The sequence below is a fragment of the Dendrobates tinctorius genome, unplaced genomic scaffold, assembly GCF_039654945.1.
Source record: "Dendrobates tinctorius isolate UK_male_01 unplaced genomic scaffold, ASM3965494v1 ptg000158l, whole genome shotgun sequence".
In the NCBI taxonomy this organism is placed as follows: domain Eukaryota; kingdom Metazoa; phylum Chordata; class Amphibia; order Anura; family Dendrobatidae; genus Dendrobates; species Dendrobates tinctorius.
The window spans coordinates 3,845,074-3,871,387 of NW_027361825.1; the positions used below are offsets into that span (position 1 = coordinate 3,845,074).

The 26,314-nt window shown below is 45.1% G+C and overlaps 1 protein-coding gene across 3 annotated transcripts in view; it reads left to right on the forward strand.

Annotated features, from left to right (window-relative positions):
* The window catches only part of LOC141051774 (cytochrome P450 2G1-like), a 61,664-nt gene that overhangs the window by 28,098 nt on the left and 7,252 nt on the right, over nucleotides 1-26,314 (forward strand). For all 3 annotated transcript variants that reach the window (XM_073548799.1, XM_073548797.1, XM_073548798.1), the window contains 5 exons: nucleotides 13,648-13,797; nucleotides 14,207-14,367; nucleotides 15,270-15,446; nucleotides 16,319-16,460; nucleotides 19,062-19,249. In XM_073548799.1, the coding sequence (XP_073404900.1) occupies nucleotides 13,648-13,797; nucleotides 14,207-14,367; nucleotides 15,270-15,446; nucleotides 16,319-16,460; nucleotides 19,062-19,249 (818 nt within the window). The remainder of the gene's footprint in view (nucleotides 1-13,647; nucleotides 13,798-14,206; nucleotides 14,368-15,269; nucleotides 15,447-16,318; nucleotides 16,461-19,061; nucleotides 19,250-26,314) is intronic.

The window sequence follows — 26,314 nt, forward strand, 5'->3', positions numbered from 1 at the left end:
GTGACTGGGGCGCATGCGCTGACAGCGCTTTTTCTATTGGTTAATCCGGGTCACATGGCCAGGGTCAGGGGCTATTTTAAGGTCCTGATGGACCATTTCCCTCTTGAGAAAGCGGCCTGAGATGCCGCGAAACGCGCGTCTGGGGTGGTACAGCCTGGTTTTACTTTTCTACATTGATGCCTTCTATTTGTTTATCTTATTGTAATCATATTTAGGCCATTGTGCCTGGGCATCATATATCAGTATTGACTGCGGGGTTGAAATATTTTCCGGGGACATAGCTTGGGACCATTTTCCATCATCATGGAGGTTTGGGGTCATGTGGGTAGATACTGTCTGCTTTTGTCCACAAAATGTACACTGTCAGATACACGTTGTTTGTAGTACTTTACTTTAATAAAATTTGATATAATTTTTACTGCATGCTCTGTTTTTTCTCCTGGTATTTATTTAATTGTTTGAGCTTATGCTTTTCTGGCATTGGAGGTCGGACTTTTCTCCCTTCATTAGCCATATGATGACTATAGGGCTTCTAACTTCATATACTGTAGCATTATGTGGAGCTCGTCATATACTGTTTCAAACATTATATGGGACCAATGATTCTGTATGGAGAAATAGATGGGCCTCGTCATGAGATGTAAAAAGTGAAGTATTTTTCATTGTACTATACCTCTATTTCTCTGCCGTATCGGAGCATGATGAGTTGTGGTATGTGTTAAAGGGGCGCTCTTTCGCCCAGGGCACATGAAAACCTGGAGCCAGCCCTACCCCCCCACAACTTTAGCCAAATAACCCCCATTTTTCAGTGCGTAACTTGTATTATGAAGTTAATTAAGGTTGACAAGCTTAAGTAAGAAGAATTGATGCTTTTGGCATTCAAATGGGCACTGTAGGTGTGTTTCCTGTCCTCCTCTCACTGCCGACTTTTATTCCCCATTGACTTACATTGGGTTTCGTGTTTCGGGACGACCCCGACTTTTCCCTATAGTCGGCCGATCTTGCTCGACCCGACTTTTGGAAAAGTGGGGTTTCACGAAACGAAACTCGACCCTAAAAAACCAAAAGTCGCTCAACTCTACTGCTAACTCCTCATCATCTATCCCCCCAAACATTTGACTTGCCAACTGACTGTGTCCTTACTGAGCTGTCCCCGGACCTTCCTTTACAGGCCGGCTCCTTCCCACTTTCAGAAAAAGATAATCTTACTCGCTCTGTTCCTAGCGACTACTTCAGAGGGTCGAACGCTGCCGCGGCCTGCGAGCGTGCATGCTGTTCTTGTTCTGCGCCATTCCAGAGGAATCAATAAAAGAGACTGTTTCTTCATTCCAGCGCACTCAATCGAGTCCGGATACATCGGCACGGTCAGGAGACAGTGCCTTTCGTTCCTCAATAACAGAGCCAGAGTCTTTGTCCACAATTTACGACGTTGGCGGGAGATATTCCAGCCTCTTCCCAACAAGCGATAAGTTATCTTTTTCGTACACCTTTTTCCCAAATATTGTGTTTTTGCTCAAATCCTGTTGTTGCGCTCAGTGTTCCCGTGTTATTCCACTGATGATTTCATCTCCCTGTACGGAGTATTCCTTGTACAACAATAACCTGTTGGAGCAAATCCTGTTACGCCTTCTCTGCCTCCGGCTCTTCATTGCATCCAAGGAACCTCACTTCCAGTGCCCTTACAATATCACCTACTGTGAAAGGTGGATCCTGTGTAATCTACTGTATATATTGAGTTGTTATCAGTCATTGTAAAGGAGGAGGAGGTGAGCTGTGACATCACCTATTGTGAATGGTGGATCCTGTGTTATCTACTGTATATAGAGTTGTTATCAGTCTTTGCACAGGTGGAGGAGGAGGTGAGCTGTGATATCACCTATTGCGAACTGTGGATCCTGTGTTATCTACTGTATATATTGAGGTGTTATCAGTCATTGTACAGGAAGAGGAGGTTAGCTGTGATATCACCGATTGTGAATGGTGGATCCTGTGTTATAGCTAACATAGAAAAAATTCAAAAAAGCTCATACCACAAGATATGGCCTTCCCAAAACCCTGTCTGATGACAAATGCACATATAGCAGGATGCAGCAGGCCTCCACTAATAAAGGCAAGGAGCAGCACAGGTGCAGATCCTGTGTTATCTACTGTATATATTGAGGTGTTATCAGTCAATGTAAAGGAGGAGGAAGTGAGCTGTGACATCACTTATTGTGAATGGTGGATCCTGTATTATCTACTGTATATAGAGGTGTAATCGGTCATCATTCAGGAGGAGGGGGAGATCTGTGATACCTATTGTGAGTGGTGGATCCTGTGTTATCTACTGTATATAGAGTTATCAGTCATTGTACAGGTGGAACAGGCAGTGAGGAATGACATCTACTTTGTAAGGTGGATCCTGTGTTATCTACTGTATATATAGGTGTTATCCGTCATTGTACAGGAGGAGGTGAGCTGTGACATCATCTTATTCATATTGTGAATGGTGGATCTTATTTTATCTACTGTATATAGAGGTGTAATCAGTCATTGCACAGGAAGGGGAGGAGGTGAGCTGTGACATCACCTATTGTGAATATTGGATCCTGTGTTATCTACTGTACATAGAGGTGTTATCAGTCATTGTACAGGAGGAGGAGGTGAGTTGTGACATCACGTATTGTGAATGGTGGATCTTGTGTCATCTACTGTTTATAGAAGTGATATCAGTCATTGTATAGGAGGAGGTGAACTGTGAAATCACCTATTGTGTATGGTGGATCCTGTATTATCTACTGTATAAAGAGATGTTATTAGTCATTTTACAGGAGGAGGAGGTGAGCTGTGACATCACTTATTGTGAATGGTGGATCCTGTGTTATCTACTGTACATAGAGGTTTTATCAGTCATTGAACAGGAGGAGGAGGTGAGTTGTGACATCACTTATTGTGAATGATGGATCCTGTATTATCTACTGTGTATAGAGGTGTAACCAGTCATTATTCAGGAGAAGGAGGAGATCTGTGATATCTTCTATTGTGAATGTTGGATCATGTGTTATCTCGTGTATATAGAGGTATTATGAGTCATTGTACAGGAGGTGGGAGGTGAGCTGTGACATCACGTATTGTGAATGGTGGATCTTGTGTCATCTACTGCATATAGAAGTGATATCAGTCATTGTATAGGAGGAGGAGGTGAAATGTGAAATCACCTATTGTGTATGGTGGATCCTGTATTATCTACTGTATAAAGAGATATTAGTCATTTTACAGGAGGAAGAGGTGAGCTGTGACATCATCTATTGTGAATGGTGGATCCTGTATCATCTACTGTATCTAGAGGTGTTATCAGTCATTGTACAGGAGGAGTAGGTGAGCTGTGACATCAGTTATTGTGAATGATGGATCCTGTGTTATCTACTGTACATAGAGGTGTTATCAGTCATTGTATAGGAGGAGGAGGAGAGCTGTGACATCATCTATTGTGAATGGTGGATCATCTGTTATCTACTGTATATAGTGGTGTTATCAGTCATTGTAGAGGAGGAGGAGGTGAGCTGTGACACCAATTATTGTGAATGGTGGATCCTGTGTTATCTACTGTACATAGAGGTGTTATCAGTCATTGTATAGGAGGAAGAGGTGAGCTGTGACATCATCTATTGTGAATGGTGGATCCTGTGTTATCTACTGTATATGATGGTGTTATCAGTCATTGTAGAGGAGGAGGAGATGAGCTGTGACATCACTTATTGTGAATGGTGGATCCTGTGTGATCTACTGTATATAGTGGTGTTATCAGTCATTGTACATGAGTAGGTGAGCTGTGACATCAGCTATTGTGTATGGTGGATCCTGTATTTACTGTATAAAGAGATGTTCATTTTACAGGAGGAGGAGGTGAGCTGTGACATCATCTATTGTGAATGGTGGATCCTGTGTCATCTACTGTATATAGAGGTGTTATGAGTCATTGTACAGGAGGAGGAGGTGAGCTGTGACATCAGTTACTGTGAATGGTGGATCCTGTGTTATCTACTGTACATAGAGGTGTTATCAGTCATTCTATAGGAGAAGGAGGTGAGCTGTGACATCATCTATTGTGAATGGTGGATCCTGTGTTATCTACTGTATATAGTGGTGTTATCAGTCATTGTAGAGGAGGAGGAGGTGAGCTGTGACATCACCTTTTGTGAATGGTGGATCCTGTGTTATCTACTGTATATAGAGGTGTTATCAGTCATTGTAGAGGAGGAGGAGGTGAGCTGTGACATCAACTATTGTGAATGATGGATCCTGTGTTATCTACTGTATATAGAGGTGTTATCCGCTGTACATAGTGTTACCTGTTGAAATTTTTTCTGTAATAAATAGCACGAAATATGTCTGCCAAGTATGAAAATTGCAAGATTTCATTTTTTATGCAGATTGTGATATGTAAATAAATAAACAAATAGATAAATAAACAATGTATTTCACACATAAACGTGATTTATTGTATCGGTCATTTTCTGATGATAAATTCCCTGGTAATAGATGAAGAGACTGATAATAGATGGATCATATACAAAATTACTTGGCACTCAAAATCGGAGAAGCAATTTTTTCTTTATTGTGCATCCAGACAAAAAGAGACTCATATCATATGAACGTTTTGGGTCCAACAGCGGACCTTCATCAGAAAGGTCTTTTTGTTTCTTTAGAGTAGACTGTAAGTTACAAAAAAGTAAACAAGAAAACAAAACAATATGTCAGAACAATGCTATAGACATATAATACACTTTCACAATAATAAATAATAATCTGACGTCAGAAGCAGGATCTATAGTGAAGGAAAGTGACTGCAGAAATTCCATCCATAAGTGTAGATGCAGTTTTCAGATTTCATCTGTGCCATAAATGAGGGTAAGAACATGGTTAAGGAAAACGAATTTATGAGTAACAGAACATTTTTTCAGGGACCGAAGTCCACAACTATGGTGAAATGACTATAAGTAAAAAGGATATCCATGTGCTCCCAGAGTGTTCATCACTATAAAAGACTAGAAATGTCCATACTGACGAATATGGATGGCAAGGAGGATATACCCATAAGGCCGGGGTCACACTAGCGATTAAATCGGACGAATGCAATGCGATAAAAAATCGCATTGCATTCGTCCCAATGTTATTCTATGGGGCAGCTCCTATCATGCAAATTTTGATTGGATCCGATCCTCGGACCGAGACAATTGCAGCATGCTGCGATTGTCACCGATTTTCGGATCGGATTCGACAATACAAGGCGAGAAAAAATGGGACTAAAAACGGACCAGATGTGTGACTTGCTATAAAATCGCACCCGGTGTCCTTTACAAAAAGCCGGCAATTCTTCCAATACAGTAAAATCACAGAGACCGGTTAAATAAAGAATGAATAGATCTATATATATATATATATATATATATATATTATAGAAAAAAAATAGGCAGCACTCAAATGAAATGTGAAAAAAGTGGCTTGACAAAGACGGGTCACCGTTGAAACGTTGCCATCTGAGGATCAGTAAAGTATCCACTTTTTTCACATTTAATTTGAGTGCTGCCTATTTTTTTTCCTTTTGGCATTTTGGCTGTTTGGTCACTGCTGAATAGGTTTTGCACCTGCTGTATTATTTTGGTAGTGCTACCCTTTTTTCTTGATTTATATATATATATTTTATACATGTCATAGAGACACATTTATATATATATTTCGAATTCATACAGTTCATCATAGCAGAATAGCCGCAGAAACATTTGCCAGCTTTTGTATAATTATTCTCCTGCCCGACATGAAATGACACATGGTTTACATATAGTTAACCATTTCATTTCATGTTTTTTTTGTTATGTCTAGCACTATTAATTAGATGAGGGTTTGTGGGTAAAATTTTGGACTTGTAGGGGTTAATTTAAGGGGTTAATTCGTTGTATGAAATTACGGGGACATCAGCAGGAGTCCCTGCAATTTAATACAACAAATTAACCCCCTTTAATATATATATTAATGTGTCTCTATGACATGTATAATATATATATATGGTTAGCGCTGCAGCCTTGCAGCGCTGGGGTCCTGGGTTCGAATCCCACCAAGGACTACATCTGCAAGGAGTTTGTATGTTCTCCCCGTGTTTGCGTGGGTTTCCTCCGGGTACTCCGGTTTCCTCCCACACTCCAAAGACATACTGATAGGGAATTTAAATTGTGAGCCCCATCGGGGGGACAGTGATGAAATGTGTGCAAACTGTAAAGCGCTGCGGAATATGTTAGCGCTATATAAAAATAAAGATTATTATTTATTATTATATATATATATATTGCGTGTGTGTGTCTAGATCTATTCATTCTTTGTGTGGGGGAACCTGTCATTGGGCTCCATTATATGTCCATTTAGCTACCCTGCGAGAAAATCTCGCCAGACGGATGTCAAACGGATCCTTCCATGCGATTAAAATCGCATCAATTAAGAAAAATCGCATCAAGAACAGATAAATGGTTAAGACACCTTTGTGCGATTTCGGACCGTTAAAATGGGACCGTTTTTTAATGGTTGTGTGTGACTCCAGCCTAAGAGAGACAGTAGGGTGAAAGATATCCTAAGGCAGGAATGAAATCCTATAATGCTAAAAATAAGAAAGAGCAAATAAGAGCGTGGTATGCAGCTGAATGGTACACAGAGAATGATTAAGGGGTTAATGATTAGCATGAGTGACCAAGATAATGTGGTTGAATTGTAAGCTGTAAACCTCAGTACCTGTTTATTTTGTAATGACTGGAGCTGGAGTCTGTCAAAGGGGCTGGATACTGACTCTTTGATCCCAAGCACATTAATCTTCCCTCCTCCCTCTTCACAGCGCTGCAGCCCTTTGCAGATACTGCTCCAGACAGCGTGCTCTCTCTCCCTAAGGCCTGCTTTATCCAGGTACATAGTGCCATTATTTATTGGTCTCTTCTGGCCACCATTAAGATGTTTTTGCACATTTTAGCATCATTTAACACCCGTGTTTTCCTCCTTATGTAGTCACATTGTATCCAGCCCCTTTGATAGACTCCAGCTCCAGTCATTACAAAATAAACAAATATTCAGGATTGAGAGTCCTCAGTGGTTGATTCCTTTTAATGGCTAACTGAAAAGATGGTAACACATTGCAAGCTTTCCAGACTACTCAGGTCTCTTCATCAGGTAATGACTAATACAAAATCTGAAGTCACATATTTATGCACAATACAGCACAGAAAAAATGCAATAGATAAGACAAGTGACGTGAAGCAGAACTATCAATATGGGAGAGGGAGAAACATAAATATAAACATTGGACCAGTTCATAGATAAGGAGTCCGGATGTTTTATGGTCCTCTGATTGGGGTCTAGTTCTGTGTTGTGATGCCCCCACAAAGTTTTAAAAGGAAATTCCTTAATTGATGTAAAAAGACATAAATCCATGCGACACATTCATTCCAGCACTGAGAGTGTCAAATGTCGTCATAAATTTGTACTCCCAAACTCGTCTCTCTCTCTGAGATGTGAAGTTACCTTTCAATACCAGTAATTTCATATCCATGCTGCTGTGATCAGGGATACAGAAATGTTTTGCCACAGGGTAGATCCATTCTTTTTTCTCTTATTGTGTGACGATGAGCATTCATCCTTGTTCTAAGCTTTTGCCCTGTCTCCCCCACATACAGACCCCCAGTTGGACATTTAGTACAAATAATTAAGTACACCACATTAGATATAATGCAGGTGAAAGTACCTGGGATCTTGTAGTCCTGATGTGAGTTGGGGATCTTTATCTTGTCCGTGGTTATTATAAATGGACAAGTTTTACATTTTTTCTGGTTGCAAGGAAAGGTTCCTGCAGCTGTTGGAGAGGACAGGGAGCTTCTGACAATGATGCTTCTTAAATTTAGGGGCTGCCTAAAACACAGCAGTGGGGGGTCTGGAAAGATGGATTGTAATCGGGCATCTTTTTGTAGTAAAGGTTGTAATTTCCGTGCAGCTCCCCTTAGCACCTCCAGATTTGGGTTGTAGGTGACTACTAGAGGCACTCGGTTATTTTCTTCTTTAGCTTTGTAATGTAGCAGGTGATTCCTTGACATTCTGGTGGCTCTTGTAATTTGGTTTTCAATTGTTCTTGGATGGTAACCCTGATTCAAAAAGGTCTTTTTGAGGCGACCAAGGTGTTTGTCCAGGGGGTTGGAACATATACGATTGTATCTGATGGCTTGGCTATAGATAGTATTGTGCATAAATATGTGACTTCAGATTTTGTATTAGGCTACTTTCACACATCAGGTTTTCGGCGTCAGGCGCGATCCGGCGTCGTGCCGGAATGCCGGATCCGGCAAATGTTTTGTAAAACCTGAAGTGCCGGATCCGGTTTTCTGCCGGATCCGTCTTGTTCTTGACAGACAAAACCGGATCCGTCTCATCCGGTTCATCCGTTTTTCTATCAGTTTTTCTATCCGTTTTTCGACGGATTACGCCGGATCCGGTTTTTAAAATTGACCCTTGTGGCCTTCCGAACGGGATTGGCTACTGGAAAACTAGATATAGCATGTTCCTACAGCCCTTCTTTGACAGGTTGTAGAGAAGAAAGTGCAGGTTGGAGAGAAGAACAAGTTACTGGCGAAGATGGATGTTGTCATTGGAAATATTACCACTAGAAGTTCTGTGACGGTTTCAGGGACAATTTTCCACTATACTTTATGTCACCTCAAGGCAGAGTACACTGGGATGACAGAGTGTGAGAGATTTTTGCCCTAAACTTGTGTACCTTCTGGACCAACAGTATATACCTTTGCCAACCAAAGTTGGCTATCTTGTCATGGTCTTACTATTTTTACCTTTAGGCCACAGGTGTGTACCTGGTTGTGTTTTATGCAAAGTATTTCACCTTTTAACAAAAGTTGTGTACATTGTTAGGAAATCACCAACAATAAACACAACTTTTTAAGTGAAATACTTTGCTTCAAACACAACCAGGAACACAACTGTGGCAAAAAGCTAAAATTTACCCACAGTTATATCTGGTTTTGAATACCTTTTTACCTTTGAAATACCCTGTATTTAACCTTTTTTTAAAACATAGTTCGCCGCAGAAAGAAATGACAGACAACCATTGTGAAACGATAATTTAACTTTTATTTATATATTTTTTTTTTTTTTGTAAAATGTTTTTAAAGTGCAAAAAAACTTTTTTAAGAAAGGTTTTAAACCCAATGGGCATTTTTATTACAAAAAACACACATTACAATTCTGTGTACTGTGGGGTGGAAATACTGCTGGAGGGGCTGCGGGACACTTCGACACTGGGTGTGTGGAGAGAGGACTGGGATCGTGGTGGGGAAGGAACAGTTAGAGGTGAAGGTGTGGAAAAAACTACAGAATGGGTGGACATGTGGGAAGCAGAAGAGGTGGTGGGTGGTGGAGTGGAGGGTTGGGCAGGGACTGTAGGAGCAGATGATGTTGATGGAAAGTTGTATGGGGAAGGAGTTTGGTACGGGGAAGGAGTTTGGTACGGGGAAGGAGTTTGGTACGGGGAAGGAGTTTGGTACGGGGCAGGTTGCTGGAAGTGGGGAGATGACTGGTACTGGGGAGGTTGCTGGTACTCGGGAGGTTGCTGGTACTGGGCAGGTTGCTGGTATGTAGTAGGAGGGGGAGGATGAAAAGTGGCTGGAGGGGGTGCAGATGTAATAGGAGGGGGAGGATGGAAAGTGGCTGGAGGGGGTGCAGGTGGAGGAACTACAGTGGTGGGAGGTGGAGGTTGGGAGGTAACCTGCTGTAGAGCACCGTGGCACGAATGCATTACATGCATCTGCTGGGTAGGAGATAGTGTTGCCATGCGCTCCACAACAGACCTGAAAAAGGTGTGGTTTGGCGAAGATCTTGCTTCTGAATGCATGGTTTGCAGAAGTGTCTTCACCTCCAGAATGCTGGAGTTGATCTGCTGAAAGCCTGCGGAGATTTGCTCTGACAAGACTTTGAGACAGTTCTGGAAAGATGCATTCAGATGCAATAACTCTTGCGCATAACTCTTTTCCTGACCCCTCTGCCGCTGCCGCCCAGTACCCGCAGGTGTACTAGAGGCGGCAGGGGCAGAAGGGTGGGGTAAAGGGAAAGCGATCTCCTCACCAGCAGCTTCATGTAATGTAGGCGGCCACGATGCTCCTGTGCTGGTGGATGGGACAGATGGGTCGAATGTGTGGGAAGGCTGGGAAGGTGCAGATGTACCGGGGCGGTCGAAGTGTCCCTCGGTGCCGGTCTCCTCAGGGATCGCCTCAGAAGGGTCCAATCGTGCAGGCTCCCGAGTGCTGCTCACCGTGCTGTGGAATAAAGAGAAAAAAAAACAATTAAAATACTGACATGGTATGGCCCTGGCTGAAAAAAAAAAGTTACATCTAACATTTTTTTCACATGTGGTGTGTAATATTTACCTTCTGGTGAGCATTGTTTCCCGGAGGAACGACAGGGCTTGTGCATACTTGTACTTGCTCCTGCGTCCTCCAGATCCACTCGGGGCCCGCATCTCTTTATTGAACTCCTTCTTGAAACGATCCCTCACAGACCGCCACCGATTCACAATTCTGTTCCCTGAAACGAGAAAGGAGTGGTTAGTATACAACATCAGTGTTTCACAAACTCCAGTCCTCATGGTCCCCAGGGGTCATGTTTTCAGGATTTCAATAGTAAATAGAAATCCTGAACACATGATCCGTGGGGACCACGAGGACTGGAGTTCGGGAAACACTGGTTTACATCAAGCAACCGTTACTGTATATACTTACGCTCTTTAATCTGGTCCCGAGCTTCGAGGTCCTCCCAGCGGCCCACAAGGAGAGAACAGATTTCCTCCCAGAGTCGTCGGGTAACGATAAGGTCAGCGTGGCGGCGGTCAGCCATATTCCAGAGCGGCTCCCTTTCTCTGACGAGATCGATGAGGTGGTCCACATCGAGTCCTCCATCCTCACCGTCAGAGTCGGGAGCACGCTGTGAAGGCTGTTAAAGAAAAAGACAAAAATAACATAATTAGCCTCCACAAAAGAAATGAAATAAAAAGTGCAAAAAAACAAAGCAAAAATATTTATACTTACACGCTGGTGACCGCCGCGTTGCTGTCGCCGACGACCCTGGGAGGCACTGCGAGGACCTCTTGGCCGAGCACCAGATTGGGAAGACTAGAGAAGAAAACAAAAAATGTTATGAGTTTGGATGTAGGCATTTGTTTGCTGTGTGTGGTCTGCAGAACATTGTTTTCTATGTGTTGTGTGTAGTGTGATGTTGTGTTTCTGCGTTTGATGCAAAAAACTTACGAATTGTGAGCCCACTCCAAGAGTCTGTCCACCCCTTCCTTCTTCTTCTGGGAGCTCCTCTTCATCTTGTGATTCCTGTTTTGAAATAAAAGGCAATGAATAGACATATATTACAGAGATGATGGATTTTGGAAATAAAAACTTACCGTCAAACGCTGACGATGCGAGGGAGGGCTCCCAGAAGAAGATGTGCTGTCCTGTTGATGGCCAGACTCCATGGCTGTGGGTATTGCTGCTGCCAGTGATGCCATTTCTGCTGCTGCTGCTGCTGCTGCATCTCTTTGGCGGCTGTTGAATAAAGAGAAACAAAGGGCCAATGAATATCTTGATATTCCATGGCCCTAGTTTGGAGGAATGGGGGATTTGATAATTACCATCTCTCATCTGCTTCTGGACTCCCCTCCCGTTCAGCATGCTGCTCCATTTGGGGTGGTGCTGATGGTGCTGCTGCAGATGTCTGCTGCCTTCTCCTGCTCCTGGTTCTTGGCTTGGGTGGCATGTTGGGTGTGGCTGAGGGTCCCATTGTCTTGCTTTTATATATCTCCTGTGGGTAGAGCTACTGAGCATGCTCAGACCAAAAAAACCGGATCCGGCCACCGGATCCGGCTTTCGCCGGATCCGGCGCATTGCGGCGCTCATAGGCTTTCATTGTGTGAAAAAGCCGGACGCGCCGGATCCGGCGGGTACGGCTTTTTCGCCGGAGACAAAAAACGTTACAGTAGACGTTTTTTCCAGACGCCGGATCGCGACACATTGCGACACATTGCCGGATCCGGCGAAAACCGGATGAAACGCATGGCCATCCGGCGCGATCCGGCGCAAATGCAAGTCAATGGGGGGGAAACCGGATCCGGCATTGCATTTCGCCGGATCCGGTTTCTGTCAAAAGCGCCGGATCGCGCCTGACGGCGAAAACCTGATGTGTGAAAGAGGCCTTAGTCTAGCCTGATGAAGAGACCTGAGTAGTCTGGAAAGCTTGCAATGTGTTACCATCTTTTCAGTTAGCCATTAAAAGGTATCAACCACTGAGGACTCTCAATTCTAAATATTTTTCTATCTACTGGCTAAAACGGTACAAAGATATACATCTTTCCTGCACAAAATAAACAGGTACTGAGGTTTACAGCTTACAATTCAACCACATTATCTTGGTCACTCATGCTAATCATTAACCCCTTGGTATTCTCTGTGTACCATTCAGCTGCATACCACGCTCTTATTTGCTCTTTTTCTTATTTTCAGCATTATAGGATTTCATTCCTGCCTTAGGATATCTTTTACCCTACTGTATCTCTTACAGGTATATCCTCCTTGCCATCCATATTCGTCAGTATGGACATTTCTGTTCTATTATAGTGATGAACACTCTGGGAGCACATGGATATCCTTTTACTTATAGTCATTTCACCATAGTCGTGGACTTCGGTCCCTGAAAAAATGTTCTATTACTCATAAATTCGTTTTCCTTAACCATGTTCTCACCCTCATTTATGGCACAGATGAAATCTGAAAACTGCATCTACACTTATGGATGGAATTTCTGTAGTCACTTTCCTTCACTACAGATCCTGCTTCTGACGTCAGATTATTATTTATTATTGTGAAAGTGTATTATATGTCTATAGCATTGTTCTGACATATTGTTTTGTTCTCTTGTTTACTTTTTTGTAACTTATAGTCTACTCTAAAGAAACAAAAAGACCTTTCTGATGAAGGTCCGCTGTTGGACCCAAAACGTTCATATGATACGAGTCTATTTTTGTCTGGATGCACAATAAAGAAAAAATGGCTTCTCCGATTTTGAGTGCCAAGTAATTTTGTATATGTCTATGGGTTGGAAACCTTACTTGAGCACCAATTCTCCTCTGTTTTTCTCTGGAGTGCCGTGTTTTTTGTATAGTAGATGGATCATGTCGCTGTGGATTACTGTATGATGCTACATCCGGACCGCACAGCTCTGGTAATATACAGGCTATAGCTGGACGATGCGGGGCCAATATTTAGATAGATTCCTCCTCGTCACGCTCACCTGAGACGCTCTGTGACGGTATCGGACACAAATTACTGTATATTTTTGAAAATCTGAAATTTCAGAACTAACTGTATAAATCATTAGTTAATTACCTTTCTCGCTCTATAGAAAGCAAAGACTTTATTAGATAAAACTAAAAAAATACAAAACTTGAGATAGAAGCTTTTAATGTATTTGTCAGTACAGCCACTTTCCTCCGCGTTCAGTTCCGCATGTAGAAGTGCCATCTTTGGAAAACAACCCCCATATTTTTCTAAACCTAGACACCCCCTTTTAACCCTTTGCTTGAACTTACAGGGGTCATTGCCAGCAATGGAGAAAGATGGAAGATCCTTCGTCGATTTTCATTGACAACTATGAGAAATTTTGGGATGGGAAAAAGAAGCATCGAAGAAAGAATCCAAGAAGAAGCGCGATGTCTCACCGAGAAATTCATGAAGGAGAAAGGTTGGCGCAATGTAAAAAAATATGTTCTCAGGTCGGTGATACATATCTGATGGCCGTCACATAATGGATCGGTCATGTTCATATTCAGCATGCCTGATCCTTTTCCAAATGCGGACGACTGTATCTCTCACCCTATACACGATAGATCAATGGCTGCATGCAGAAATCCCTGCACTTACAGTCTCGACTGCTTGCATAAATGCTGCTTTAGTGTCTGCCATTACTACCTCTTTCAGTAGGACATAACTGCCCAAACCGTAAAGAACCCTTTCCTCATTATCTGCCAGAATCACATTTCCTCCCCACGTAACGAATGCCACCTTGTTCCTTTGTATTCACCAGACATGTTTTGCCAATTTCTCTAGTAGATTGTAAAGTTAAAGCAATGACTCTTTATATTCACTTGCAGACGCTCCTATTAACCCTTTATATGTGATGCGACAAGCCGTTTCCAATGTTATTTGCTCCGTCGTGTTTGGTGAAAGATTCGACTATGAAGATCAAAAATTTGTGACCCTTTGTTCGTATGTTAATGATATTTTCCAGCTGATAAACAGCCGCTGGGGGCAGGTAAATATTACACAATGTGTGCAGGGAGTGCAGAGGTAACAGTCCCCCCAATTCCTGGCAAGTTAGTAAGAACTAGGGGACAGATGGAAAAAAGTATAACAGATGGCAGGATCTGATAAGACAGGGTTTATTTGTAGTCTGTAGCCATGGAGACAGAAAGGTCTGAATACAAAAGGAGATCTGTCAGCACGTTTTTGAGAGCAACATAATATGGGGCTGAGACCATGATTCCAGCAGTGTGTCACTTACTAAGCTGTGTTTTTCTATTTCAGTGTTTTATGAGCAGGAGATTATCAATACAGGACTAGTGTCTGGTCCCTCTTGGTCCAACCACACCCCCAACACTGATAGGCAGCTTTCTGCCTATGCATAATTTACACAGAAAGCAGCCAATCAGTGGTGTGGGCGGGGTTATACAGGGCTCAGCATTTAGAGAACTTTTAGATCTGCAGCAGAGAAAACAGGGATTCTATCACAGCTTCTGAACCAAGTAAACTGGAATCAGTGTTTCTGCCCCTACGTTATGCTGCTCTCAGATTACATAGCAAAAATATGCTTTAAATTAAATATGGGTGGGATGAAAATGACAAAATCTGGCCAACTCACCGGCTGTCACCCCTGTGTATCTAGCAAAGACCGCAAAAGTGTTCTGTAATGGAAGTGATATTGTCACCATCCATCTGTCACAGGACCACTGAGGCCTACAATTGGCTGGAAGGTGGTTGTTTCTCTTATGACTCGTCTTTCCAGTTACCTGACTGCTGCAACCGATCACAGTTTACATGTACTGAAGCAAAGCAAAAAAAAAACAATTTATGAAGATGAATAAAGAATATAAATATGACACAGAACCAACCAAGTAATAGTAATGATGTTTTTGTATTTCTTCTTTCCTAAATTAGCTCTTTCAAATGTTGCCCACCGTGATGCCGCACATTCCTGGTCCTCATCAGAAGATCTTCAGCTGTATAGACAGTCTGAAACAATTTATCAGTGAGATGATAAAGAGACATCGAGCCTCCCTGGACGAGAACTGCCCCCGGGACTTCATAGACTGCTTCCTCATCAAGATGGAGGAGGTGAGATATTATCAGACCTCGGACGGTTGCGCCTTGTATGTAGAGAATGTCCGTAATCACTAAGGCCTGTTTCACACTTCAGTTTTTCACAATCAATCAAGATCCGCCGATTTGCCAAAAAAACGGATCCGCCATTTTTATTTGCGGATCCATTTTTTTCCCCCATTGACTTTCATTATCGGCGGATTTCGACTGATGATCGTCCGTTGCGTCTGTATTTGTGCAGATCCGCCAAAATTGTGGCGTCCGCTGAGATCACCGAACGGACCATGCAATGTTTTTTTGCTGTCCGGATCCGCATTTTCCCCTTTTAACCCTGAATCAAGTGTCGCAGCTGGATGAAAATTCTCTCTCTCTCTCTCTCCTTATCACTCCTGCGAGATCACGCCCGCGACATAACAACTGCTCCCGTGAGATCACGCCCGCGACATGACAGCTACTCCCGCGAGATCACGCCCGCGACATGACAGCTGCTCCCGCGAGATCACGCCCGCGACATCACTCCTGCTCCTGCGAGTTCCCGCCATGCCCGCGACATCCCGATGACAGCTCCCACGTCAGCATGCCCGCTCCCGAAGAACACTACATCGCCGGTATTTTTTTTTCTTTTTTCCCAGGCGCGGTTCCTTTAAATTTTCACCTTCGCCGGATCCGTCCATCTGCCGATCCGATGACACACGTTCCTGTCAGTCTGCCTGCGGATCCGTTTTCCGCTATTTTGGCGGATTTAGACTGACCAGGAAAACTGATGTGTGAAACAGGCCTAAGATAAGTGGCTGACATCAAACCTTCCAGTTTGTTGCACTTTGCTTTGACTCCTATTTACGCTTTTTTCTCCGTTTTTGATATTTAAAAAATTGGGGTTTTTTTAGGAAAAAAAGAGCCAAGACACAGAATTTCATGATGAGAATCTACAGGCGACGATATTTGACTTATTCCTTGGTGGAACGGAGACGAGTAGTTTGACTCTGAGATACGGTTTTCTTATACTAATGAAATATCCTGAAGTACAAGGTGATCATTTTAATGCATGTTTCTATTATTTAATCTTTCAAAAACTTTACATGTTGATCCGGACGCGCGATGTAATAGCGGCTGCAAAGCGGAATAAAACGTTTTAATCTTTTTTTAAATTCTGCCTTTTCATTGCGGAAATATAAGCGATCAAAGTATTTGGCACCTAATGAGTTAAGTTTTGTTAAGTCCAAGTGGATGTAGCCACGTAACAACTCATACAGGAAGTACACGCCCCCAGTGAAAGCTCTCTGTTAACACCCACTTAGACTTACCAAAAGTTAACTCATTAGGTGCCAAAAACTTTGATATTTAATATCTCTGCAATGGAGAGGCAAACTAAAAACAAAACTAAATAAATGTTTTATTCAGCCCTTCAGCCACTATTGTATCATGAGTCTATTTCAACATGAACAATGTCATCTTTAATATACTCCCCATGGAGGTTTGTAGCTGCAGAAAGCACAGGAGTAAAGGGGGTTTTACACTAAGCGATATCGCTAGCAATATCGCTAAAACGTCACTGGTTTTGTGACGTTATAGCGATATTGCTAGCGATATCGCTATGTGTGATACTTACCAGCGACCGGCTCCCCCGCTGTCCATCGCTGATCGCGCGAGAATGCCCGGCTCCATTTCTCGTCGTCCGCTTCCTGCTGAGACTTCCTGCTGTGACGACGAGCGACGCTGGACGCGGGCGGGAGGACGCAGGATCGCTGTGTGTGAATGGTAAGTATCGTGAGCTGCGTCGCTGCTGCATCGCTGTGAGGTCTTTCTGTATGAAAGCTCACTAGCGATCATTTAGCGATGCACCAGCGATCCTGACCGGGTGGGATCGCTGGTCGGATCGCTGGTGCATCGCTAAATGTAAAAGGGCCTTAACAGTCTGTTTTGGTAAAAGTCCTTCTACATCAATCCTAAAAGTAGGACATGATAGATTAGTGGCCTTGTCCTTGTTGCAACTTTTTTTTAATGTCATTGCTTCCTTTTTTGCTGAGTATAGAGAATATAGTTATTATAAATATCTCTAAATTACAGCAAGTGATGGAGCAATGAATCAATTCTTTTTCTCATTAATTCTATTGGAATCCTTCTATCTGCCTATTAGATTTAAGTAAAAGGTTTTGCACAGATGAAATTATTCCGTGGTCCCGGAATCAGAGCCCATGGAACCTTCTTCCACCTTTTAGCATCTTTACCTTCTTTGAAGATGTATTACCATATTTTCCGGCGTATAATATGACTTTTTAACCCCTGAAAATCTTCTTAAGGCTGTGTGCCCACGTTGTGTTTTTGTAAGTGTTTCCGCAGCGTTTGTGGCGGCTCAGACGCTGCAGAAATGCTTACAAGATGCTTCTAATTCATTTGCATGCGTTTTTGGCTTTTTGTGCCAATGCATGCGTTTTTAACCGCTCAGGAATCGCTTAGCGGCTAAAAACGCAGCATGCACATTATTTTCCGCATAGCTGAGCGTTTTTAGCCATCCCCAATGTTCCCAGAAAACGCATGTCAAAAAACGCATCAAAAACGCGCGTCAAAACGCGCAAGAAACTTGCAGAAAAAAGACGCTTGTTTTCTGGGTAGGGGATCCTTTTCCTGAGCGTTTAAAAACGCTAGCGTGGGCACATAGCCTCAAAGTCGGGGGTCGTCTTATATGCCGGGTGTCGTCTTATACGCCTAGTGCATATGGTGGAGGAGTGGTTCCGATGAAGAAGGGAGGGTGTAAGTGGTGTTATCATCCCCCTTTTACCTCATTGGTGGCAGCGGTGCGGCGGCTCTGTGCTGGGGGTCGACGCAGCTCCACTTTGTCCAGCGTGGGGGGCGCTGTGCTGTGGGGTACGGCTGTGGCGGCTCTCTGTCCAGCGTCGGGGCTCTTCCGGCATTTCCCCAAAGCCCAGAGGCCCAAGGCAGCTCCATTGCTGTGATGCGGTGGCCTCCGGGAAAATGGCCGCCGGAGCCCAAGCATGCTCAGATTCAGATCTCGTCACGAGATCTCAGGAGACGAGATCTGAATCAGCATGCTCTGGCGGCCATTTTCCCGGAGGCCACCGCATCACAGCAATGGAGCTGCCTTGGCCTCCGGGCTTTGGGGAAGTGCTGGAGGAGCCCCGATGCTGCCCAAAGATCCGCCGCAGCCTCCCCCCAGTACAACTCCCCCACGCTGGACAAAGAGGAGCCGCTGCCGACCCCAGCACAGAGCCGCCACACTGCAGATGGAGGAGCCGCCAATCCCCAACACAGAGACCCGCAGATAGCACCGCTGCCACCAATGAGGTAAAAGGGGGATGATAACTCCACTTACACCCTCCCTTCGTCATCGGGACGACTCCCCGCCATATGTAGATTGCTCTGCACCCGGCATGTAAGATGACACACTGCATATACGAAGACCCCCCGACTTTTAAGAAGATTTTCTATTTTAACTGGAAAAGTTGGGGGGTCGTCTTTTATGCCCGGTCGTCTTATACGCCGGAAAATCTATTACTTCTGTCTTTTTGGTCCCGAGGTGGCAACATTTTCACCAGAAGTGGTTTTTACAGTAGTTAAAAAATGATACTAGGCTAAACAAGTATGATCTTTGTTCCATTTTGTAAATTTCAGAAAATATCCACAAAGAGATTGATAATGTAATAGGCAAAGATCGCTGTCCGTCAATAGAAGACAAGAGTAAAATGCCGTATACAGAAGCCGTAATCCACGAGATCCAGAGGTTTGCTGACATCATCCCCACAGGACTTCCCCACTCTGTCAGCAAGGACACCGCCTTCAGAGGATATCACATCCCTAAGGTACATTATGGTTGCCTTATCTTGTGTTATCCACCACACTAAACAATTTTCTGGCCTTGGGAAGATGTGGGGTTTAGCAGCACCTGCGCCTCTGCTAATATTAGATCTGAATCAGGAAGTTTGATTTTCTTTGCTCTGCACCCATGTCTATCTTTTCAGTTTATGAACCAAGGCTGACATTTAGCTCTTTGTCTTCTAACTCTTATCCTACTCTTATTTATACAGTAACTAGTGGTTGTACCTCAGATACACGGGGGTATGTGCCGTTCTTTTGTAAGGGGGTGGCATGGCTATGGACCGTAGAGACAAGCTGCCACTTTAAGAGACAGCACCCCCTTGGTTAGAGCAGTGGGACATTCTGTGCTTCCCTGCTGTAAAGACTGTTTGGTTTCATCTGCCAGACTAGAGAGGGGAGGGGCTGCTTTTCTGTGTGACGAAGGACCTGAGATTTCTGCCAGAAGGAGGTGCTGGTCCAGGTAGTGAAAGACTTGCAGCAGTCTCTTGTCAGTATGCAAGACAAATTAACCCTGATGGAGCAAAGTATGGGAGAACAACAGTCTGACCCATCATACTCATATAACCACTTTTCGGCCCGACCCATAAGGGATCAGTGGGTGCAGGCTCCCTCCCATCAGGCATCGGAGACACGAAGACAGGCTCGGGGTGCCCCTCGGCGGAGAGGACGTATCCAATGCTGGGAATGTGGAGGACAAGGGCACCTTGCCAGAGACTGCCGGAATTATGCTCAAAACCAGCCACAGCCACTGTTAAACTACCAACCCCTGCAGAAATGCGGCACTCTGCGGGGGAAGCAAGAAGAGTGGCCACTCCTTATCATAATGAACACTTGATTGCTGGGAGTCCCATCCTGTGTGCTGAATTTGAGGGTGTTCCAGTGGATTGCTTGATAGATACTGGGTCACAAGTGACAACGATGCCAGAATCATATTTCAAACAGCATTTTCAGGCCCTGGCTAAGCCAGAGATGGAGACATTGATCAGGTTGTTTGCTGCCAATCAACAGCCGATCTTGGTTGCAGGGGTCGTGTGGATGAATATTCGAATCTGTGGGCAAGAAGTAGGGAAAAAAGGGATCCTGCTAGTCCCTGATCCCATCAAAGAAGATGTGCCTGTAGTACTGGGAATGAATATCCTACAAGAACTCGATCAGATAATGTTCACCAAACGGGGACCCAGTTATTGGAAGAAGGCTGCCACACACAAGCCTACTCAAGAAGCCCTTCAGCAATTGATCCATGTCTGTGGGACGCAGAAGAGTGTGCCGTCTTATCAGGCAGTAGGGGTCATCAGGGCCCTTGGGAAGGAGTCTGTAATCCTGCCTCCTGAGCGAGAAAGTATATTACACCTTCCAATTGGGACTCATTGCAACCTTGATGGGCTGGAGGTAATAGTTCAGCCTGTGGTAGGCGTAGGAGCGGACCAAGAAGTCATGATAGCTCGTACGATAGCTGTGGTCCAGGGAGGACACATGCCCATAAGAGCTTTGAACGTGGGCCCCGGGGAGGTCACCTTGCCACGGGGGACAGATCTGGCCCGGGTGTACCTACACAAGGGCGAAGTGGTGAGCCAGAAGGAGATGTCTTTATTGCCAATCGAAGGTGTGCGGTGGACCCTGGCAGTCACTGTTGGGCCTGAAGAGAAGCCATCCCCGGAGTGGAATGGGCAAGTCATCCTTGATCAAATGGAAGTGGATGTGAAGGCTCTTGGCCCTGAGCGTATGCGGGCGATAGAAGCTATGCTGTGGGAAAATCAGGCCGCATTCACCCGTCACGCCGAAGATTTTGGCTATGACGAAGCGATCACACACGAGACACCGACCTGGGACGCTCGTCCAATTCGAGAATGATACTGGCAAATCCCACCCAAGATGTACCAGGAGGTAAAGACATTACTGAGGCAGATGCTGGATTCAGGGGTACTGCAGAGTAGTCAGGGCCCTTGGGTGGCCCCGGTGGTGCTCGTCAAGAAGAAGGATGGGACCATCCGGTTCTGTGTAGATTAGAGGAAACTCAATGCCTGCATTGTGTGAGACTCATATCCGCTACCCCGCATCGAGGAATCCTTGACAGTGTTGAGGAAAGCCAAGTACTTCTCCACCTTGGACCTAGCAAGCGGATACTGGCAAGTGGCCGTGGCAGAGAAAGACAAGGAAAAAACTGCCTTCATCCTCCCTATGGGATTGTTCAAGTTTAACCGAATGCCCTTCGGGCTCTCCAATGCTCGGGGCGCGTTTCAACGGCTGATGGAAAAGTGTTTGGGAGACTTAAACTTTGAGGCTACCCTGATCTACCTGGATGACATCATTGTGTTCTCTGCATCGTTCGAAGACCATCTTGCCCGGCTTGGACAGGTACTCGGAAGACTGCAGGCTCATAACCTGAAGGTGAAGCCAAAGAAGTGCCACCTCTTCAAGAGAGAAATCGAGTACCTGGGCCACATAGTGTCACAAGGCGGAGTTCTGCCTTCACCAGAAAAAGTGGGTGCTATCAACAAGTGGCCAGTTCCTCGAACCGTGCAGGAACTCCAGGCCTTCCTTAGACTTGCCGGGTACTACCGACGGTTTGTCAAAGATTTTGCAAAGGTGGCGGGTCCTCTGAATGAACTGCTGAGGGGGATCGCCGAAGTGCCGAAGACCCAGTGCATCCCCTGGGACCAGAGGCAAGATGAGGCCTTCCAGGATATAAAGAATGCTCTTACTTCAGCCCCAATTTTTGCCTATGCAGATTTCGATCAACCGTTCCTCTTGTACACAGAGGGTAGCCTTCATGGACTTGGTGCAATACTTTCCCAAACACAAGATGGACATGAGAGAGTCATCGGGTATGCCAGTAGGTCCTTGCGAGATAGTGAAAGAAACCCCCATATTTACAGCTCTTTCCGGTTAGAGCTCCTGGCCCTCGTGTGGGCCATGACAGAGAAGTTTGCGGGTTTCCTGGCAGGGACCAAGAATCAAGTTCGAACGGACAATATTCCCCTGGCCCACCTTGAGAATGCTAAATTGGGGGCCTTAGAACAATGGTGGGTGCCTCGCCTGGCCAAGTTTGACTTTACCATCCGTTATCGCTCTGCTACCGAAAATGCAAATGCCGATGGCCTGTCACGAGTGACAGTGGAAACTCCAGTGAGGGATCTCGATGAACAACTCGAAGAGGAAGAAACCACAGACTTCCGTAAGTTCAGGACCCCAGTGGTTGCGGTCTAGTCAAGTAGGGAGGCCTGCACACTACCCCGATCTCTTGGGAGAACCAATGAAGAATGGGGAAATGTTCAAGATGAAGACGGAGGGCTGAGACAGATGAAATGATGGGTAGTGCAGAAGCGGAAGCCAGGCAAGCAAGAGAGAGAGAGTATGGACACTGAGATGAAGAGTGTCTTACACCAGTGGGATAGGCTGGAGGTGCGAGAATTGGTGCTATATCACAAGAAGCAACAACCAAAAGATACTGAAGTTGTTATGGCGGCGGAACACGCTTAAAAAAATATAAATAAAGAGTGTTCGCCGCCCGGGGTCCACCGTGCGGCAGATGTAATAACTTCTGCTGAAAAGGCAGAGCACCAGGACGGTAATGTGCACAGGGAAGGACTGCACCTGATGCACAAAAGCAAGCTCTGTTGGAACTCACAGAGCTGCACACAAGAACACAAACACAAAAATGCTGAGTCTGTATATACTGCACAGATAATCAGCGGCACACGTGCGGTAGCCAGAGATTGGGGCAGTTAGAGACGTCACTACCACCAAATGGACTTACTGTGACTGGACGTGTGCACGGCGTTGCAACTGCGGATGCCCAAAATGGCTGCAAGCGCAATTAGCAGGCGCAATGCAAGACGCTGGCTGCTGTAAAAGGTGGAGCTTGAGCGCGCTGGTGCTAGCGCGCACACTGGCTGTATCCCAATCACTCACACATTCGTATTATCAGAGGGAAGGGGTCTCTTAATAAGTCATTCACCAGTCCAAGCATCCATCACCAAACACACAGCAGCAAGTATGGAAAATACTAGCGCATGGCATAGCGGCCGTGCGCACTTTTTATAGCGTATGGGACCTGCCGGAAATCTCCAGAGCCCCGCGCATAACTAATCAAATCAGGAGCAGGACCTGAGCACCTGACTCCTGAACTCCAATGAGAGCTAGTCCCGTGAGCATGCTCAGAAGCAGGGAAAAAGGACAGCCTCTGGAGACAAATGTAAGAATCTGAGTTGCTGCATATGCATAGAATGACCCAGATTCCTAACAGAAGTAAGGTGGCAGGTGGTCATCCCAGGAGGAATGGCTCAAGAAGTGGCTAAAGATGCCACGAATTCTTAGCCCACTACAAAGACCTACCAGTGGTTACAGCGGCACGTGTACTGCCCCCGGTTGGAGTCAGTGGTAGAAGAGGTTTGCTGGCAATGTCGACCTCATTAAGAGTACTGAACAAAGGGCACCCATCCAGGCCATACATACTAAAGAACCGCTAGAAGTCCTGATGATCGACTATCTCCTCGTGGGACACTCAGCCCGGGGGCCACAGTACTGTTTGGTGATGACCGACCATTTCTCCAAGTTCGCGGTAGTCACCCGGACTAGAGATCAGACTGCTGAGTCGGCGGCATGGGCCATCTGTCAAGACTTCATCCGAGTGTATGGGTGCCCAAAGCGCATCCACTCTGACCAAGGTGCATGTTTCCAAGGCAAGGTGACGGAAGAACTGTACCATTTTTATGGCATCGATCGGTCCCGGACCACCCCTTACCATCCTCAAGGCAGTGGAGCATGTGAATGCTTCAACTTGACCTTACTTCAAATGCTGAGGACATTGGAAGAGGACAAGAAGGCATGCTGGCCAGATTTCCTGCCAGAGTTGGTCTGGACCTACAACAATCGGGTCCATTCCACCACGGGTTACACCCCCTATCTACTGCTGCTTGGAAGAGCTGGACGAGAGATCATTGAATTGAAGTTGGAACAGCCAGAGGAGCTGATGGAGCGAAACGTCACTTCATGGGCGAAAGAACATCGGAAACGACTGCAAACAGTACGGCGGTTGGTGGGTCAGCAGCTACAGGACAAAAAATATACGGGCCGTAAACCGATTCAAGAGGTACCGCTCCGGCCCGGGGACCGAGTATTAGTCAGAGAAAAATGCCCCAAGGATTAACTAAGTGAGAGATGGGAAGTACAGCCTTACAAAGTCATCGAGTGAGTGTATGCTGATGGTCCGGTCTACAATGTGCAGGTTGAGAATGGGGAATCCGCCCATAGAGTACTCCATAGGAATATGCTACGGCCATGCCGGTCCGAGGCCCATACTGTACCAGTGCCGCTTGAGGGTGATGCTCCACCTCCTGAACCTGTATTGCCTGCTGGTGAAATCAATGATGAATGGTGGATAGGCCCTGACAATGTGAGGGGCCCTCAGCCGGACAGAGATGGTAATCTTCTGGAGATACCACTGCCGCCACGTGACAATCAGTCCAGACAAGAGCCTACTACAACTTCTGCAGCAAGTATTCCTCTGGAAGATAATCAAGACATCCGGAGATCCCAGAGGTCTACTGCAGGGGTTCCACCAGCCCGATACATAGAACAGTGTTCCCTGTCTTTTTCTCCACTTGTGTTTTCTCCCCTATAGGTGCTGTTCCACATTGCAAGTGTCTCTATTCCACTGCAACCTTGATGCTGTGATGGTCGAGGATGACCATTTTCAAGTAGGGAGGCATGTAAGGGGATGGCATTGCTATGGACCGTAGAGACAAGCTGCCACTTTAAGAGACAGCACCCCCTTGGTTAGAGCAGTGGGACATTCTGCGCTTCCCTGCTGTAAAGGCTGATTGGTTTTGTCTGCCAGACTAGAGAGTGGAGGGGCTGCTTTTCTGTGTGAGGAGAGACCCGAGATTTCTGCAGGAAGGAGGTGTGCCTTCCTGGAGCTGTGAGGAAAAGAACGTTTAGTCTGCGACTGTGACTTTGTAAACTATTCAGGGGATTAAAAGGTGGCTTTCCTGTCTTGCCGTGAGAAGCCACGAAGAAAAGAAAGGGATCCAGAGGAGGAATCCACCATTCCTAGGAGCATCATTGAACTTGAACACAAGGAAAAGATCACATTGCACAGAGCTTCGGGAAAGACATGCGCACCATCTTGCAAAGCTTCAGGGGCCCCGGGAATGGACTGAGATACCAACGCTACTGTGAGTGTTAACCTCTTCTGTGCACATGGTAGCGCTTAGGATAGGCTGCAATAGATAGAGCACGGCAGCTGTGTGGCCAGGTTAGCAAAGGCCAGATAGGTTATAGTTAGTGTAGCATCATACCTTCCTTTACTGTGTTGTCTTGCCAGTTAGATAAATACACTGAGCTGTGATAGTTGGTGCTCCGAGCTGTTTGACTGCCCAGCTAGAGAATACTATCCTTGTAAATTGTCTGTTTTCATTGCGTACCCCTGTTTCTGCATTTTGCTATACACTGCACTCCTTGTCTGTAAATAAATTAACCCTTTGTTTTTAGCACCTCATCTTGTGTACCGTAGACTCCCTGCATTGTGGTGGTCCCCGGCCATCGCTTCACTTTCTCAATGTCTTTGTTCAATTCCATCTATCAACTACCAACTGGATCTCACTCCTATCAATTACCAATTAGATTTCACTCCTATTAACTACCAACTGGATCTCACTCCTATCAACTTCAAACTAGATATCTCTCCTATTAACTACCAACTAGATCGCACTCCAATCAACTATCAATTAGATTTCACGCCTACCAACTACCAACTGGATCTCACTCCTATCAACTTCAAACTAGATCTCACTCCTATCAACTACCAACTAGATCTCACGCGTATCAACTACCAACTGATCTCACTCCTGTCAACTATCAATTAGATCTCACTCCTATCAACTGCCAACTAGATCTCACTCTTATCAACTACCAATTAGATCTCACTCTTATCAACTACCAAATAGATCGCACTCGTATCAACTACCAATTAGATCTCACTCCTATCAACTACACACTAGATCTCACTCCTATGAGCTATCAACTAGATCTCACTCCTATCAACTACC